The sequence below is a fragment of the Rhea pennata genome, chromosome 2, assembly GCF_028389875.1.
Source record: "Rhea pennata isolate bPtePen1 chromosome 2, bPtePen1.pri, whole genome shotgun sequence".
In the NCBI taxonomy this organism is placed as follows: Eukaryota; Metazoa; Chordata; class Aves; order Rheiformes; family Rheidae; genus Rhea; species Rhea pennata.
In genome coordinates, this window is record NC_084664.1 from 11,024,302 (window position 1) to 11,043,325 (window position 19,024).

Consider the following 19,024-nt stretch of genomic DNA (forward strand, 5'->3'; position numbering starts at 1 on the left):
GACTGGATGATGCTGCAACAAAGCTCTGACTTTTACTAAAAAAAAAACAAAAAACAAAAAATTTCACCTGGCTTCTGATACCATGCTTGGTCGTACCTATACTGAACTGTGGCAGAAACATAAAGGAAGACCTTGTTGGCCTATTCGTCAATTATCAGTGTAGGAAATCAAGAGACTATTAATTTCTGCCCTTTGATTTCTCAAGCCCTAGATACTCCTACCACTATATAAAAGCTTCACTCGGAAAAGTGGGCTGCACTAGTAGATCATCCAAGCCTTCCCAACATGTCAGCATAGATCCTCCAGAAAATATGTACCTTTGGGGTTTTTTTCTAAGTGTACCTTGATTTCACAGTCCTACACTTGTACTTCTGAATATTTTTGTCTCCATTTTTTTTGAGCCTTGTAAAAGAAAAATGAAAATAAAAAGAAACACCCCCAAATAGTCATGTATGACAGAATTTAGAAAATCAATGCCATTTCAGTCTGGGCATCAGCCACCCTCAGCTGCAATTTGCTCAGTTAGATAAGAGGGTGCCTCTAAAATGATACATTTTATTATAGAATTGATGTTTTCAGTAGCCTTAGCAAGAAATGACTAATGTAGAAACAGAGCCTGGTGCTGAATTTGAAATTACTGAAATAGTACCAAAAAAGGGGGGTTCCAGTTCTACTTTTTAGTGAGAAAATCTGTTTAGTGCACAATTTGACTTTTCAGAGATCTGTTACTAAAGCATTTGCACAAATTGTAAAGATACTGTAACAATTTTTATCACAAAAGATATTAACAATTCTGAATGATACACATATCAGAACAAAATCAACATGAAACTCAGGACACTGCATAATTTTAAATCATCATTATTAGGAAAATAATACTATGTGATATGGAGTCACTAGAAAATAAAAGTCATGTAACCAGATATATCTTGTCTCTAGTTTAAAGACATGTGATGAAGTACAAAACAACAGAAATTTTAAGGTCATTAGAATTTACTCAAGGCAAAGAACTGAACTTGCTTCCAATGAAGGCAAGTTCACATTGTAAGATGTCAGGAAAGGACCTGTACACCAACCTGTCAAAATGAAGTTCAAGATAAAACCAGAATCTATTCTAGCATGAGCTGCACAAAAAAAAATTATGGCAAAATAGCACAGCAGGATTAGAAATTGCCTGAGCACCTGCTATTCAACAAAGGTCAGAATTTGAGAACTGATTAGTTTATGTTGCTACAGGGATAACTGATGAGCACTCAGAGGATTTCAGCAAAATAATTAAAATGTTGCAAGACTACAGGCCAGGGCAAACAGTAACAAAGTTGATTTTTTCCATGACCCTGCCTGGGAATTTGAAATTGTCTCCCAGCTTCTGTTCAGTCTGTATGAGAATACTGTGCCAGAATCTACTTATGCTTAAAGTACAACATAGCTCCTCTAACCACCTCTCTGTAGGGCCCAAAACACGGCTGAACATAAATATTGCATTGAATGAGATAGGACACAATTCATGAGATCAAACAGAGTAGCAAAGGTAGCTGGCCAAGGACCTCCTCGTCGATGGAAAGCTAAGCAATATGGTCAGTGAAATCCAGGATATGATTCACTTCATCCTACAGATGTCTAAAATTACACAGATGAAGCACTCCGAAAGTGCTTGTTTCTCTCCCGATTACAAAGAGAGCCCAGCAGAGGTAGACCATATATCTACAACTGCAGATGTCCAGAGCTGAGCAAGATGACTGCTAAAACACGTTTTCAATGCAGCTGCAGCAGCATCAGGCCAGGGTGGCAAAGGGCTTGAAACAGTTTCTTGGGATTCCCTGTCACCAAGAATTGGAGGGCAGGAGGGACTTAAATTTTGCAAGCCCCTAAAAAATTTTTAGTGTAATATGGACCCCCAGAGAGGAAACTTGAACCTACTCTCAAGAGAGCTCCCTCCGTACAACAGCTCCCTCCGTACAACATGTGCTCACATTGCCAGAAGTCGGATCACCTGCCTCCTCCATGCAACTCGAGCCAACAGGCCTAAGGAAAAAGGCCTACTTGTTTAAAAAGGAGAGAGAATGTACTTGTGCTAGAGCTTTCCGTTAGCTGCTAGTCGAAGTATAAGAGATGAATGTCATCTCTTTGCAAAGTTCAGTGGAGAAAAATAAGTCACCAAGAACTTGGAAGGAGGCGAAGGGCAGAGCCACAGAAGGAGCAAGACAGAGGCACAGGCCAGCAGAGACAAGGGGAAGGTCACGCGCGAGAAATAGCAGAGATACTTTGCACATGTTGTAAAGTTACCATTCACTAAGGAGAAAACCAGTGAGTGGACTTGCTGAACAACAAGCTACAAGTTTTTGAACAACTGGTTTAAATGGTCATACATATCTATATACTTATGTCCATATGGGGAAAAAAAGACTGAAGTTACATATTTAAGTCCATCTACATCAACGGCAATTAATGCTTTACAGTCAGTGCTTGGCTGAGCCTTCAAAGCATGGTAAGTTTTCTAGCATAACGCAGAAAGGAAATCTGTTTTTTCCCTAAAACTGATGAGTGCACTCATGAAGATGAAACAATCCAATTATTCAGGAAGATTTCAGCAGTACAGGTAAGTGACCAATTTTATCTAAGATCTTACTGAAATGTGAAGTGGGATTTCTTTCATACTAAGTGCTGAAGTTGAGCACTTAATTAGACTGTCAAATCTAGGAGGACCAGAAGTAGATTAAACTTTGGATACTTACACACAGTGATCAGACACTGCAGTGCAAAGGAAAGATTAGATGATCATAACTAATTTAAGTTTTAATTAAAATTTAAAAACAGACAGGTTTTTTTGCTGCCCACAAAGGGAAAATGGCTCTGTTCCACCACGTGGGGTTCCAGCATATTTTTCTCATTTCTGAATTGAATTTGGTGTTCAGTCTTTCCCAGTTATTCTCAGCCTAAGGAAAATTCTCCCATTTTGAGCAACTCACACTGAAGGCCACATTCTGTTTTTATTTATTTACTGGTGGAATTGCCTCATACATTAATAAGATAGTGTTAGGACATTTTCAGCGCTAATGAACATTTTCCTAAGCTTTAAATCAGTGTATTACTTTAAGAGTGTTCACTTTCCTCCTCTCAAGCCTGCAGCTAGTGGATGAACAAAGATCATTTTGCTGGAAGGAAAGGGAAGAATACCTTACCTCTGGCTCTCACATGTATATGCAAATGCACGTTAATGCCCAATTTTGCAGAGATTTTCAAATGAAGATTTGTGGTGATGACAGAGATAAAACTCAAAACACAGGATAATGCATTTTCCTTCTTATATAGAGTTAGTTGATTTATTCATTATGATTTCATTATGTGCTAAGTTTAACCCTTCTTCTCTTTATAAATTGCTTCCAGTTCACTTCTGACTCTGTAAATGTATTCATTATTCGTAAGTATTTTACAAAGTGTTTGGATGAATAATGTTAACCTTAATGGCTCTTTTAGCCTTTACTTCTTTTTCCCGTGGAAGTGACTGGTTCAAGTCACATACAACTGACCTTAGTAAATACTTTAAGCACATGTTGCTGCCTCATTAAAGTTAGCATATGTACAAGTTCTTTGTGGAATTATGATAAACAGATAATAATCTGATCAGGTTATAAATTAATGAATGATGAGTATCAAATATTGTTGAAGAAGAGTAAACACTCTTTCAAGTTCTTTAAAGAAGAACTTTATTTTTATCTTGTTTTGGCTAGTTTTAGATGTTTTAGATGTTTTGGCTAGTATTAGATTGCTCTGAGATCGTGAATGCGACAATTAGCTGGATGCCCACTAGTGGAACCTAGCGAATATGAGCTGAATGAAAAGCTTGATGTTTGACGCTATCTGGGGTGTCAGGAAATATAATGTACTTTCAGAAATGAACAAACCTCTGTGATACAATCTGTCTGAAGAGACCAGAAACTCATCAAGCTGTTTGAAGAAGGAGGAATATGGGCAGCAGCTGTAGGGAAGTTGTTATCACCCTCTACTCAGCAGTGGTGTGGCCACATCTAGATTATTGTGCTCATTTTTAGACCAATTTCTTGAAGTGGGTTTCAAGAAAATTGAGACACTGGAGAAAGCCCCACAGAGGGTCACCAGCAGAGCGTTGGGGCACATCATCTACAAGAAGGGACTATTGGAGCTAGTTTGGTTAGCATTGTGAAGAAGAGGCTAAGGGTGGACCAAATGCAGCCTATAACTGCTTGAATGGTAGTTACAAACAGAGCCAAATTCTTCTCACTTTTGGCTAATAGTAAAACAAGAGGCAAAGGCCACAGGTTGGATTTGGGAGGTTCAGGTTGGACGTGGGAAGAACTCCTTCACACAACGGCTAGCTGAATAGGTCAGCCAAAGAGATTTTAAAATCACTGTCTTTGGCGTTTTTCAGTAATCATGCAGACAAACTTACACAGCTGTCTGTCATCCTGATTTTAGCAGGAGGCTGGACTAGATGACCTCTGCAAGTCCCTGTAACCAGCACTTCTTCCAAGCACTCCCATCTATTCAATATTTATTACTTGTAGTTGTCAAATTTTCACATAAGGATGGTGCCAAAAGGTTATACAAGAACATACCATTGTAGTTTCTTACACAATCTTTTTCATTATGCACAGATGTGTAATATTGCTTAATGGTTATTTACCATAAAGGACATCTCAGCAAACTGACAGCACTCAATGATGACAGATGTAGAATATAAAGCTTGTGAAAAATGCCATGACAAATGGTCTCATCTTGGAAATATAGCAACAAATGATAAATGTAACAGCTCCTTGAAGACAAAGAGAAAATATCTTTTGGAAAATGGGTGTTGGTCTCAGCTTTGGAGTAAGTCAGTAACTGCAAACCTGGAAATTCAGAGAAACTCAGAAGACTGAGTAGCCAACACATCATATGATGCTGTGTTCAGTTTCAAGCTGTGCAATTAGGTTTGTGTAGAAACACAAGTGGGTGCCATCTATGACTGTGTCTGACCGTCCTGTTATTCATTTACTCCTCCAGCTAAAACAGACCTTTATTCACCATGGCAGTTTCTTAACATCCAAGGGCAGCAGCGAAATTCCAAGGAGCTGCCCATCACAGAGACATGATTAAGCAAAGCTCAGTGATAATAGAACTAAATTAATTGACAAAGGGCTAGTTTTATATATGTTCGTACTTTTAACTTTAAATTTTGTCAGCAGTCATGTCATGCAGTGTGATGGTATCTGTAAGGGTACGTGGCACTCTGAGGACCAGACCTGGGACACTGATTCCAACCCGTTGCTGCTGGTCAGCTGGCTGCAGCCTGATGGAGAGAAAATCTACAGACCTTCTCCCCTCACCCAAGAGCCTTTTTACTTAATTCTTATTCTTAAAAAAAAAAAAAAAAAAAAAAAAAAAAAAAAAAAAAGAAGAAGAAGAAAGGAAAAAAAAGAAAAAAGAAAAACACTCTGAGCTCCTTTTCGTGTTTCTAGTATAATTCTCTTAGCTCAATTCTGTTACCTTTGTGTCCCACCTGGCCTTGTCTGATGTCAAACCCCTTGCACTTTTCTGCAGTAACTATGGCCCCTCTCAATCTGCCCTGGACAGTCTTTCTGGGCTGTCAACTGGGTGAAATGCAGGCTGGACACGACCAGCTCCAAAACAGATAATAATGACTGGCTGGTAGATGTATGTGACAGCCAGCTGCTCCTAAACAAATGGGTAACATTTGATTTCTCTCCAGTAGTGATACTAATATCCTTTCTCTTTTTCAGATAGGATTTTCATGAATTTTATTATACACCAAATCCTCAAGTTTGGTCAAATACTGTTAAAATTTGGAGTAAGTGAAAAACAACTAGAAGACTGATGTATGGACAGAGACTGCTTCCATTTCAACTAGCAAATTTTTCAGATGAAGAAAAGAAGAAATAGAGTGTTGAATGTTAAAGAGCATCTAAAGATCCTTAACACAACTTTCTAGGAAAATATTAAACAGTTGAAAGATGCTCAGGCAAAAATCTTACCTCTTCACAAAAGCTAGTGGAACCATAAAAAACTGAAATTAACAAAAAAAAAAAAAAACTTTTTAAAATATTGCAGAATCGGAGGTCCTGTATTTTATTTCAGAGTCAGAGGTTCTGCACTGCAAAGCAGCCTACAGTAAAAACAAAGAAAATCAATTATCTGACCATGCTACAGAAATGTGAAAGATACTGCACTCCAAAAAACCACACAAAACCCAAAATGAAAAAAATATATAGTTGAATAGCTATCAGCTATTTATGGCAAGTCAAACAGAGGAGGAACATTCAAAGACTTCCTGAAAGACTGGAGACACTTTAGTCAAATATTCAGTGGAAGGTCTGTGCCATGCCTAATTAGAGACCAGACAGCAACAGGAATAAAAGACTCAAAACTGGAGAAAAGATGGTTACGCAATTTTCAGATTGTGCTAGGCTGCAAGGAGAAACAGAGAACTGCACAACTGTTTGGGAGAAAGCAGGGCGTTACTACCGTGAGCTGCGCTTGGCTGACTATTACCCTATACGCATGTGCACAGATAAAATACACTAGAAGGAGAAGCTGCTAAACTGCAATGTGTGTACTAAGAACCAGCATGAAAGCGGAATAAATCAGCACAAGCAGAATAAAGTCAGGGATTTAATAGCACCCAGCATTTGCAGAGACCAGCTACATTTGTCAGAGGCATTCTAAAAAAGTCATAAGATAAAGAATTAAAGTATCCAAAGCAAAATATACATACATACATACATATATATATACATACATACATATATATATATATTCTGTGTAGAAGGCAAAGCTTAAATCATACCATGGTGTACTATGGGGGACATGATCTGCCTGTTGAGGTTTTGTATAAGCGAGATTAAAAAGTAAAACACAACTGTGAAAAAGCAAGTCTAAAGGTTTCAGAATTTAGAGTGCCTATTATAAAGCTAAAAATATGTCAAACAGTAGGTCTCATTAAGAGTTGATTTCATAGAAGAATGTGAGGCCATGTAGACAGAGATAAAAGATGTAGATAAAAAAATGCAGTGAATATAGAAATAGAAAAGGAAAATAAATTTCCCAGTAAGCAGACAAATTCAACAAATAGTGCTAAGCAAAAAAACACTGGTAGTGCAATGATAAATAGCAGTCTGACGTTGAATATGCAAATGTGCTATATAGAATTCTAGATTAATGGTCTGAAATGGCATAATTAGTTTGGATATGCTAGATTGTTATTCATGATTTCCAAAAGTAGCATTATGAGAGACTACAGCTGCTAAAGAAGTAATCTCATGCTTGAATTGATATTTGCTGACATTCCAAATGTGGTAACAACTGATAATGAACTCCAATTTGATTGTTGTGATTTTAAGTGTTCTTCATAACATATTAGGTACCCATATCACTTCAAGCCCAGTGTATTCACAGTCCAATGGTCTTGTGGAAGGTGCTATTTTTTAAAAAGAATGATGTAAATGAATAAGAATGAAGTTGAGATCCACATGCGACACCATTAATGGGGCAGCACATTAATGAATAACTTGAATATGAAGACATTCTTCTGTTGAACTACTGTTCAATCTAATGCTGAGAACAAGGCCATCTAGAGAAAGCCTGCAGAGCTTATTCAGTGAAGTCCTATAGGAGCAGGATGAGACATCCTTACCTTCTTCCACAGAAAGAGGAAACAGAGAGAGACTCCAGATTGCAAAGATCAGAACCAGAACAAACTGTGGAGGAGCCAGCACAGAGAGCTTCAAGAAAAAGACTAAACATTAATGCAGAGACTTAAACCCATGAAGTGCCCCAGAGATCTTCAGAACAAAGGAGGCTGCCCAGAAACTGGCTGACAGCCCTTGATATTTGCATTACATTATCACTACTTCCTCTGTTTCCTTCAAGAGCTGCAAAGCTTTTCTGGGCTATCTGTTCTGATCCCAGTCAGCAACTGACTTTTGCTGGTTGACAGAAACACGACAGAAAGGAGACATGAAGTCTTTCGACCAAAAACATTAGTTAATGTGTTATTTTAACAAAAACGCAAGTGAAAACTCTGATTGATCATTCTTTTTAAGCAAAAGGAATATGATGCTTTTGGGCTGGCATACACACTATGCAAAAAGGCAAAATCCAAATTATGCAAAATCGCAAAACTTCATCCAACAGTGCCATTGTCTTTGATGCAGACAAAACGAACTAAACAAAAAAAGTTTTCTTCTGTACTTTCTAATCTGTTTCCTAGAATCCACATTATGCGTTTTGTTTTTATAATCAGTTTTTGTAATGTCAACACATTCTTCATAAAATACCAATTTCCTGAAAAGAACATTTTCACAGATGTCTTATATAGCAAAGAGCAAGTCAATGACATATCAGATTATGTCAAGTGAGCAGAACAGTCATATAAGCAACCAAATAGAGAAAGCACACCTTTTTTGTTCTGTACTGTGCAAAATAAATGAAATAAACTGGGTAATCGCAAAGAGTTTTCAAAGTGTATTGTTTTTGCTGCTTATAAAATGAAAGTTTTTGCTTTCCCTTAAGTTCATTCTTAGTTTTCTCAAGATTTATTTAGATTTTTGAAGGCCACTACTACTTAAAGGAAGGCAGGAATTCTTTGTAACTGTCCCAGTGAGCTATTGTCCATCGAGCTAAAACTTAAAGGCAGTGCACCAGCAATACGAGGAGGAGGAAAGTGCACCTGGTCTCAGAAGAGTTCCTCCAGTATTGCACGTGATGGGGGTTACGCTTCAATTCCAGACCCTCTATGGGAAGAGTTGTCTTTGAACACTGATGTCTGGAGCAAGTGAATGCCTGGGAAATCTGAGATAAATGTGCTGTTCTGTTCAAGTAAAACTATTAGTTTCAGAGGGTCAACGTAAGTGTTTGTATTTCTTTATGTCAATATTTGAATTAAAAAAAAGCCCTCCACTTCTACCTCCACTGATTTCAGCTTTCTACATACCATTACAAAAATGTGATAATAATCTTGCACATACGTGTAAGAATTCTTATATTCCTTCAAACTTTATTTGAAAACTTATGTAAGTTCCCTTCCTAGTCCATTGCCTTCACTGCAGTACCAAGTGATACTTTTTGCTATTTTTCCCTGAAAAAATAGTCTTCATTTAAGTATTTGAACCACAGGAAGTTCCACCTGAATGTGAGGGGGAATTTCTTCCCTGTGAGAGTGATGGAGCACTGGGACAGGTTGCCCAGAGAGGTGGTGGAGTCTCCTTCTCTGGAGATCTTCAAGGCCCACCTGGTTGCAGCCCTGTCTACCATGCTGTAGGTGACTCTTCTTGAGCAGCGAGGTTGGACTAGACGATCTCCAGAGGTCCCTTCCAACCTTACCGATTCTGTGATTCTGTGATTTCACAATCCTTAATTCGCAGGCTGCATGTGACAAGCCATGTGACTTGTTTCCGTTTTCAGATTAACTGATTGGAAGTCGCTTTAATAGTTTTATAGTTTTCACTATAAAATTGCAATAAAATTATAAAACTATTTCTAGCACAGTCACATTAATACTGTTAGCTTATGCTCAACTGGTTAAAAAGTCATTTAGCACTACTTTTTTTTCCTTTTTTTTTCCTCCTGTCAAGAACTTCCTGAGTTGCAAGGAGGCCAAAAAAGGCAGGGGGGAAGGTTTGTTTTTTTTTTTTTTTTTTTTTTTTTAATAGTCTCTAAATCTGTTATCTTTTTCAACAGTATATCTGTCTCTCAAGAATATACTGCTGACAAGCTAAATTAATTTAAAAATTTATCCTACCCTTTTCCTAATAAAACTCTTGATATTTGGATACTTTGAGTTTGGAACAAGAAGCTGCTACAGCAAAAGGTAAGTAGAGACAAAAAAACTCAGGAAACATTTATTAATGGCTCTAGCTTACACAAACAAAACAAAGACATTAATCTAATCTGTTTTTCAAATGGTCATGCTGCATGATTCCTGCAGTAAAGGGACTACAGCTGTAATTTAATTAAAATTTAAATAAAATGGAAGATAGAAACTACGCTACTTGTTATTAGTCTCACATGCTTTCTATATAGACAGAGTCCTGTAGAACTGTCCTAGCAGCAGTGTGTTCACGTAACAAACAAAAAACATGACTTCTGGTCAGGGAAACCATCTGCCAGCAGGCACGAAAAGCCGAGTGGGTGCATCACATGAAATGCATCTGTACGCTTGACCTTTTCTTCCATTTTTTTCCCAAAGCAGACACTGCGGCCGCTACCAGAGGCAGCCTCCTAGGTCAGACGCCCACTTGTTGCAGCTCCAAGCAGATGTCCTTACTCGTGGGTCTTTAGGGAAGTATGTGCTCCATGCTCCATCTATGAACTCTTCCCTCTCCTAATGTATATTGCTCTGACTCTCATCGTTTCACATAGTTAGTACCATGTTATCGGCTGGTTTTCTGAAGTGCTGGTAAGTATCTGTTCTAGGAAACACGTGTAATTCCCTCTCAGAAAAAACAATTTGGGAGATACTACTGTCCTCTTTTATTACTGCTTATGCTGAGATTTCAAGTACTATTTTTGCACTGACACTTGAATTATAATGTGTAATTATTAGTCCTTCTATCTCACTTTCCATGCTTCTCATCTTATAGATCAACTGTCATTGAGAAATTATATTTTTCCAGAATCTTAGTGATGTGATCACTTTGCCTTCCCATATTGCTGGGACGAGAGCAACACAAAAACATTTTATTATTTACTATCATTTTATATTTTATACCATTTCAGTACATAGGCATTTTGAATATTTTAACTCAAGTAAGGAAAGTGTATGGATGATTCACCATACCTGTTATATTCCTGTAGTATCTTTCCAGGTTGGACAACGGGGATACTGAAGACTGGCTGTACAGATAAGTACTTCCAGTTCCATCAGGCACTACTCACTCATTCTTCTATGCCGATATTTCTTTCATTTTCCTTTCCCAGTGTTTTAATCCCAACTAAACAGCATTTTTTTGGATTATTTTGTTTACCAGAAAAACGGTTTATCTCCTCCTAAATTATAAATTATAGAAGGACTAATTGCAGAAGTGATTCATCATGATTGTTTATGTTTCAGCACTGCTGAGAAGGGCTTTTCCCATATAGATATTCACATTTATAAAATGGTATCTTCAGAAAATCTTCATGAAGGGTATTTTGAAAGATTTGACCAAATCAAGGACAGCATGACTATAAACAAGGGTATTTGAATGCTAACAGATTATTTCTTTGTAGGAAACTATCCAATATTCCCAGACATTCATTTCTATCATCAATCTACTAGCAGATAGTGTAGAAAAAGAATGTATAAAGACATAAAAACTGTATCATTATGAAACCTGAATTCAATTTTAGTCAAAGTCCTTTATTAAAGAGATTATGATCAAGTGTGTCACTCATCTAAGCTTCTGACGTATGCTTCACTATTGTAGCAAAAATTTTGAGCTGGCTGAATCACAAATGCTATTTGCTATTCATATTGTATTCTCCTTTGTGCTACAAAGCACCTGAACATACAGACTTCCATCTGGGGCTTGATTTGGATATATGCATCACTTAGAAGGGATCAACAAATAAGGGGGAAAAAAAAGATGTAAATTCTGTTAGATTTTCCTTTTTTTTTTTTTAGTTCTATGTAAATAGAAAGAAATAAGGAGATTAGTAATTATGCAAGAAGACATCAGGAAGGATAGAAAAAATAGGGCATACTAGAAAAGTAAAAAGAAATTCCAGAAAACCACTGAATTAATAAATAACCTACAAAATATCTGGTCCCTAGCTGTATATATCTAATAAAAATAGAAAATATCTGATATAGACGTTACCAGAAGCTTTTCTTATCTTGAGACCCACTACATAGTCTTCTAAGAAGAATTGGCTCTGCTCTTTACAAAAAGGAGAGAACAGATACTGACCCTACCCTTTTCAGGGAAGATATGCATCATCAAGTGGAGCTAGCCTGCACTCTTTCTGAAAAGACAAGAAGAACTGAGCACTACACAGACGAAGGAAATAAGACCTCTGAAAAAAATTAAGCCCTTTCTTGAGGTTAACTGAACCGTTTGTGTGGGCTTGACAGTACCTTGCTTATCTACACGCGCAGAAATGGTCATGGTATTTTGCACATGATCTGCAGGAAAGCAACATTAACTATGCAAGTGACCATCACAACCAGCATATATGATCGATGGGCTAGTTTTATTACATCTGACAGCACCAACAGACAGCAGAGTCTTCTCTGCTCATCCTGGTGTCAGTAATCCATTAATCTGATAGCCTGTGTTGATTCTACTGCTTCCATATTCCCATCCTCACAAAACACTTCATAATCTGCCAAGTATATTGTGAGTAAAAAATATTGTATCTTGTCAATCATTTGAACAAATGCATTCTACTATCTTTTACAGGTATTTTAAAGATTCTCATCACTGTGATACACACAGGACAAGAAAACTGCCTGCAAAAGTTTTACATCAGTTCAAAGCAGATAAGCATTTGAAAGCTGATGAGTAAAGAAACATAAGTACTTTCATTTTCAGCCACAATTTCAATCTATGTGTTCCTTGTCATGCTCATTCTACGGACAAAATAAGATACCAAATTTCAAATCCAAATTTCCAAAGCACAAATTCCCTTAAAGGAAGGCTTAGGCAACCTTACAAGGTTACTGTAACAGATAGATCTAGAGAGGTAGAGATCCTAGGAAGGGATTGAGCAAAGAGAAGCACATATTAGAGGGGGTCGCATTAATTCAGTTGAACTGACCAAAATCTTATGGTAGGCAGGAAGACGGAAAAGGGTAAGTATCATTTGCGATGGCCTGGGGTATCCCTCCAGCCTCCAGAAAGCTGTGGGTCTCCTCCTGGTCCTCTGTCATACTTGACATCCCCATGGAGAGAGCCTTACCTGGGACAAATCAACCCTTCTTAGGAAACGTAAATGAGCCCTAGGTGTCCATGTGAGGGCAATCCGAGTGACTCTCTGGCCTTCATCAACTGTACTGACTAGATCTCAGTTACTATTATCATAGGACCTAGCTCACAAGTAAACATCTGCACATACAGACCTTAATTTTGGTGTCTTAGTGAGATGAGTTCTTCCGCCCTCTCCAGAGATACCTACATACTTGGCTTCACCACATTCAAACTGAGAAAGAATACTAGCTTTTCCACTCATACTATGTTGCCCTGAGGAAATAAATATTTTCATAAATTTGCTTGCATAACTCAGCCTTTAGAAAACGACAAGTGAAAGAGCCTTAAGTAATATTTACATATATGCAACCAGGAGTTACTACAATCGAGTTTTGTCTGGAGTTTGCTTCACTTTGATGGGCTGCTGGACAGGAAATAAATCCTTGAAAAATTTTTGATTCATCTGGACCATCAGTTTCCAAAGTCCAAATTCCAAGTATAGTCATGGTTCAGGAAATTAATTTATTGTCAAAGTCATGCTAGTATCTGGGGTAATATGACGCTACTAGTTTGTAAGTGGGATTGAAACTGGAAAATATTTCAGAGAAAACATCCAACCAGATGATGCAATTGAAAAATAAGCCATTCCAACATTTTTTTGGAACAATTTAAAGATTCACGGCTCTTACATCTGTCTGCAGCAGACATGTTTCAAGTGTTAGTTTTTTCACCTCACCATCTTTCACTTTATCCACATCTTGATTTGTTAATTCAAGTTATGCCATTGAGAACATCCTTTTAGTCTTGGAGAGAGAACAGATAATAATTTTAGAAAACTGAATAAAAATAATAAGGAACATACCAGATGCAGCTTGTAATGAAACCAGAATATTCCTTCTACTTATCTGAATTCACTAGAAAGCTAAGAACTGTTCCTAACTAAGTGGAAGTCACGCATTTTGTGCACATGCACCCTGAAATATGCTGTGGTGCAAAAATATAACTGGTAAATTATTTCTTTTTACTGTTGTTTTATTTATGTGACAAGAACTTTCATGGATGCTAAAAATCAGCTGTATAAAGAGTGCCAATCACAGAGAGTCACTGTGTAAGAGGAAAATCAAGCACCTCTTGCGAAATTGCTTCAGACCTTTGTTGCAGATTCAGAGAGTCAGAAGGCATCTTACTTGGATAAGGATGGTGTTTCCAGGCCTGAAATATGGTGTGTTCCAAAACTACTGAAGATGTCACCTCAGAAGGAGTGCAAAATGACACCTTTGCCCATCACCACCCACCCTCACTCCACTGACCAGTTTCTAACAGCATTTTTACTTTACCTCTGTGTGACAGCTTCTCTAGGATGATCCTTAGGCGCTGAAGAACATGGGGTGAAATGTCATATTTATATATGTCTATTATTGGCACTCGCTGACATCTCCCAAATATTCCATCTGCATTAGAGAGAGGAAAAAAGGGAAAATATACTTTTCATTTTCCGAGAGAAGGAAATGCAAGAAGAGATGCGCATTTGCAAAGCATCGTAATCACTTACTGCAGAAACCTTTTAAAACACACTTTTAAAAGTTATCAAAGGACTACTGAAGTCATGAGGCAGGATATTTTCTATCAAAATAAATACTGGAGGAAATTAGTTAGGAGAAGATTCTATTGTCTAAGTTACGAGCGCAGTTTATTTTATAAAGTAACTTCAGACTTCTGACTTCCAAATCTTTTGATGAAAGACTCCTTTACTGACAATTCAGCAGGAAAAATATTAATGTTCAGAGCCTACTAGGCTGCAGATGAAAAGCGCAGCATCCAGAAATATAAATATTAATTTGCAGAAACTATGAGAAATATTTTAATGCAGGAGCCGTGTGTTCGGCGTTGGTAAATGAGAGTGGAATCCGTAGCGGCTAGCGAAGGCTCGTTTCAAGTAGCACCTCTAATGAATGCAATAAAAGAAAGCTGCTCACAGAACAATGAGATATTAATGTGGCCTAATTTATTTAGCTCCATTCCATTTGTCTAAAATGACAGACTCTGCTCATCAATGTCTTTTCAAATCACACCTTCTAATTAATTTAGCTTCTTATTAGTCTTTATTTAGAGAATTGTTCATTTTGAGGCCAGCTTCCTGTGCATGTGTGGGAGGAACAGGGAGTTCAAACATTCAAATTACCTTTCTCTCTTTCGTATAAAAGACTAATTCAGAGCCTAGGTGCTTCACGTACAATCTGACCATCTGCAATTCCAGGCCTCGGAGAAAGCAAGTGGTTTCATTTATTGTTCAGAACAGTTCTGCTCTATATAGTGATCCAAAGGAAGCAATTTAAATGCAACAAGTTTAATTAGCAAAATATTCTACTATGGTACTAGTTTTAACACAGTAATTACTTCTGCTCTGATATTACCTCTATGCTCAAAAAGGATAGCTACATCAGATTAGCAGGAAAAAAAAAAAAAAAACATTAAGTATTAATTTGCAAATGTCCATTACTTTCTGTGCTACTTCACAGAGCTAAAAGACTGCACATGGAAACTACTGGCCCAGCTGTTCACCAAACACAAATAATGGCATAAAAGAAAATAAAGCAATCCAGGATGCTGGAAAAAAGGCATTATTAGACTTCACTGTTAAATACAAATACCCCGTTGAAATGAGCCAACTTTTGTTTCCTGTGCCTTTGCAACTCTCCTGTCACTTTAGTAACTGTCAAATGAAGTTAATCCAAATTAAAAATTTACCTTTCAGTCTAATTTTGTTATTGGGAGCTACTTATAATTTAGAAATCACATAAATAGATCTGGTTTTTTTTATTCTGTTTTATATGTATAAAGCAGTGTTCCAGCAGATTAAAACACTCTGAGAAGTATATTCATCTTTGTTTAAAAATCTGTGGAAGTTGGAAATAAGCAAAGTATTTAAATATCAGTCACTTGTCAGGGGATGGAGAACAGGAATAAATAAGGTCCTGGTTCAGAAAGGAACAGAAGAACAGTTCAGTGTTTGTTTAAGAACAGAGCTGTTCAAAAAACCCCAGACTTTTCAAATACAACGGTTACAGGCTATGAATAATTAGAACAGAATCTAGGTTGATACACGTAATTAGTATTCCATTTGTTTAAATAATGTATCTTAAAAATAATCATAATCTTATTTTAGAGTCCAGAAAAAAATCATACTGCAGTACAATTTAAACTTTTCCATAATGCTTTAAATATCCTTTAAGGACATCTCAATGGATATAAACACTATTTCATCCACAAACTCTAAAACAGGCCTAACTCTCTCTCTCTTTTTTTCTTTTCTTTTTTTTTTTTTTTTTTTTCTAAAAAGGCAACCTTTAATCTACTGCCTTTGGCACAGGGATTGCTTAGGGAGAAAGTGCAAATTATTTTGGCTTTGGTACTTGAAACACGGACGTCATACCTCTTGCAAAGGGTGCAGTCACAAACAGCACTTCTGCTAAGCACAGTGCGAGGGGAGTAGCAGTGCGCCCCAAAGAGCAGCTGGCAAATAGCAGCTCTGAAATAAGGATGGCCTTTACAGGGTGAGTTGTGCAAATAGTAGATTTCTTAGTTCAATTTTTTTTTCTTTAAGTGGGAAAACTCTTCTTTTTTTCTGTTTGTTTGGTTTTTTGTGTTTGTTTGCAGGGTTTCTAAGCAAGACTGAAAACCTAAAAAAGCTCATTTCAGATTGAGCCAAGCATTTAATTTTCAGGTTATCTTTTCATTAAATATTTTTAAAATTAGGTAATTTGTGCAAAAAAAAAAAAAAAAAGAGGGGCAGGAAGCCATTTTGGAACAAAATGTAAACATTCCCCCTCTTTTTTCACTTAAAAAATCTATTTGGCAAATGTGACCCAAATTTCCTACGTAGCTTTGGTCCGGCGCAAACCTCTTCACTTAAACTTAAATTTCACTTAAATTAAACTAATGTTTAAAATCTGACCGCTTAGCCTATGATACCCTATTCAAATGTACTATGATCTTTCCTGGGTGTCAATATGAGATGCATCTTTCCAGAGCAGCTGCACCCACCTCAGAGCCAGGGCAGTGCGAGTGCTCGGGTGCGCTGCTGCCAGAGCACCCTCTAGCACACCCGCTTGACCTGTAACACCTCCAGGGAGCAGAACAGGGTAAATCACACAAATCCATCAGGAAGTAAAAATAAAAATGTAAAAGCTTCCAGAGTTAAATTTTACAGAAAATGTCATACAGTGGGGGAAGCCCAAAGCATGAATGATGGTTTAATAACAGCAATCCAAGGAAAAGCACTGTAGGCTTATAACTGTTAAGAGTGCGCTCCTACTGAACTTTGATTAAAATTGTGTTCTGAGAAAGAACGGGATATCCGAAAGACATCTGCTCTTTACATACCCTCCGAACAAGGGAATTTGGAGACAACCGATCAATATACACATATGGTTGCTATTAAAGTGCTATCATTTGCTAATCATTACCACAAAGTAGTATCTGAGATTTCCATAGTAATATCTTATAAATTATACTTAGACAAGGAAACATCTGTGTTAACAGCATGGTAATGTTGACTTTTAGATGGCTTCTACATTTGTTTCCAAAGAACTGACTAAACAGAAAAATAATATACCCAAAGAGACAGTAACATGATTTTTTTAATGTATTTAGCTATTTTGCTAATATATTTAATCCAAAGATAAATTTTTAAGAGTCACTGCTTAAAGCTTGAATTTCAACCAATATGTACTAACAAGTTAGATGCTAAGATTAAAAATCATACACTTAACCCAATCCAGGTGTCCAATAACATCTCAAATAAAGGCAGATGAACCTCTTTTATTACACATGGCACTCTGGGGCAAGGTGTGCCTATTTACATTGAATATCTATCAATTTCTATTAAAAAATACAGCTGATATGTTAAATAGTGAGCAAGGCAAAACAGAAGTTCTGGAAGGAAGATTTCTGAGGAAAGGTCAGAAGAAAATGGAAAATTCCCATATCATTTCATTATTATTTTTGATGAATTAATGTATGTTTATGACATAACTATCTACTGAGGAAGAAAACACTATATTGCATGTGTGACTAATGTCTACGTATCGAACTATGCAAAAGGAGAGTCAGTAAAAACATAGTCTGAAATACAGTTTTGAAAAGCTTTTGTGTCAAAATGTTTCAGTCATAATAAACTAAACAGGCATCACATGCTCAGTAGGTACTAAAAAATCTTTGGAAACATATACATTGAAAGCAAACCATTTGTGAAGAGCTCATTCAATTCATTTTACGTATCCTACCAAAAAACAAAACAAAACAAAACAGTGTATAATAAAACTTGCTTGGATAGAGAAAAATATCCCATCTTGGTACCACCAAGTATGGCTGATCTTCTGTGATTTAAAACTAAGTTAGATGCACACAAGATTTGGCAGTTTTGAACAGTACCAGCAAAAAAGATCGAGGTCTTGTTGGGTGTCATTTGGCTGCTGGGCAAAGCTATGAGCACTAGTGGAGACACTAGAAGTTGTTTGCAGGCCGACAAAAGTCTGATAGATGGGAATTACAAGATTGCATCCTTCAGTAATTAATTTTTTAGATCAACACGCAGTGAAATTTGCACATGGCATTGACAAGCGACCTTTGCAAGGAAGCCTCTAAGCGGAGGCATTCAGGTGACCATTTCTTCAGCTCTTCAACCATCCAGCAGCTATCTGCAAGGGAGTCATGCATCAGACTCTGACAGTATCCGTATGCATAGGTCGACCAACACTTTGGCTTTCTTACCCTAATTCTCTGATAACTGTTTAAAAAAATGTAAAATAGAGCTTTGTATAAAATGTAAAGGTTTGCCCCATATTGTAGACACTATATTTTGCTCCTGTGCTGCAACACAAACAAGAAAATTCACAGATTCAGCAGTATGTCAAATTGTGCCTGTTGTCACCTTTGACTGTATCATTTGTGCTCCTGTAGTTAATCAAAGAACTTACTCTAATGCCCCTGCACACTTTCAAACAGGCATCATTTCTCAGTAAATTAACCTTCTGTAAAAAAAGATTGTTTATTCTCACTGAGTATGGACTTGACTTTGTTCTCCTTGCCCCAACTTATTG

General features: G+C 37.1%; 1 protein-coding gene across 1 annotated transcript in view; it reads right to left on the reverse strand.

The window, feature by feature from the left end:
- Positions 1-17,350, reverse strand: part of PTPRN2 (protein tyrosine phosphatase receptor type N2) — a 493,407-nt gene extending 476,057 nt beyond the window's left edge. The window contains exons 1-3 of the mRNA XM_062570859.1: positions 17,307-17,350; positions 16,337-16,452; positions 14,261-14,374 (exon numbers count right to left, since the gene is read on the reverse strand). Of these exons, the coding sequence (XP_062426843.1) occupies positions 14,261-14,374; positions 16,337-16,452; positions 17,307-17,350 (274 nt within the window). The remainder of the gene's footprint in view (positions 1-14,260; positions 14,375-16,336; positions 16,453-17,306) is intronic.
- Between the last annotated feature and the right edge of the window lie 1,674 nt (positions 17,351-19,024).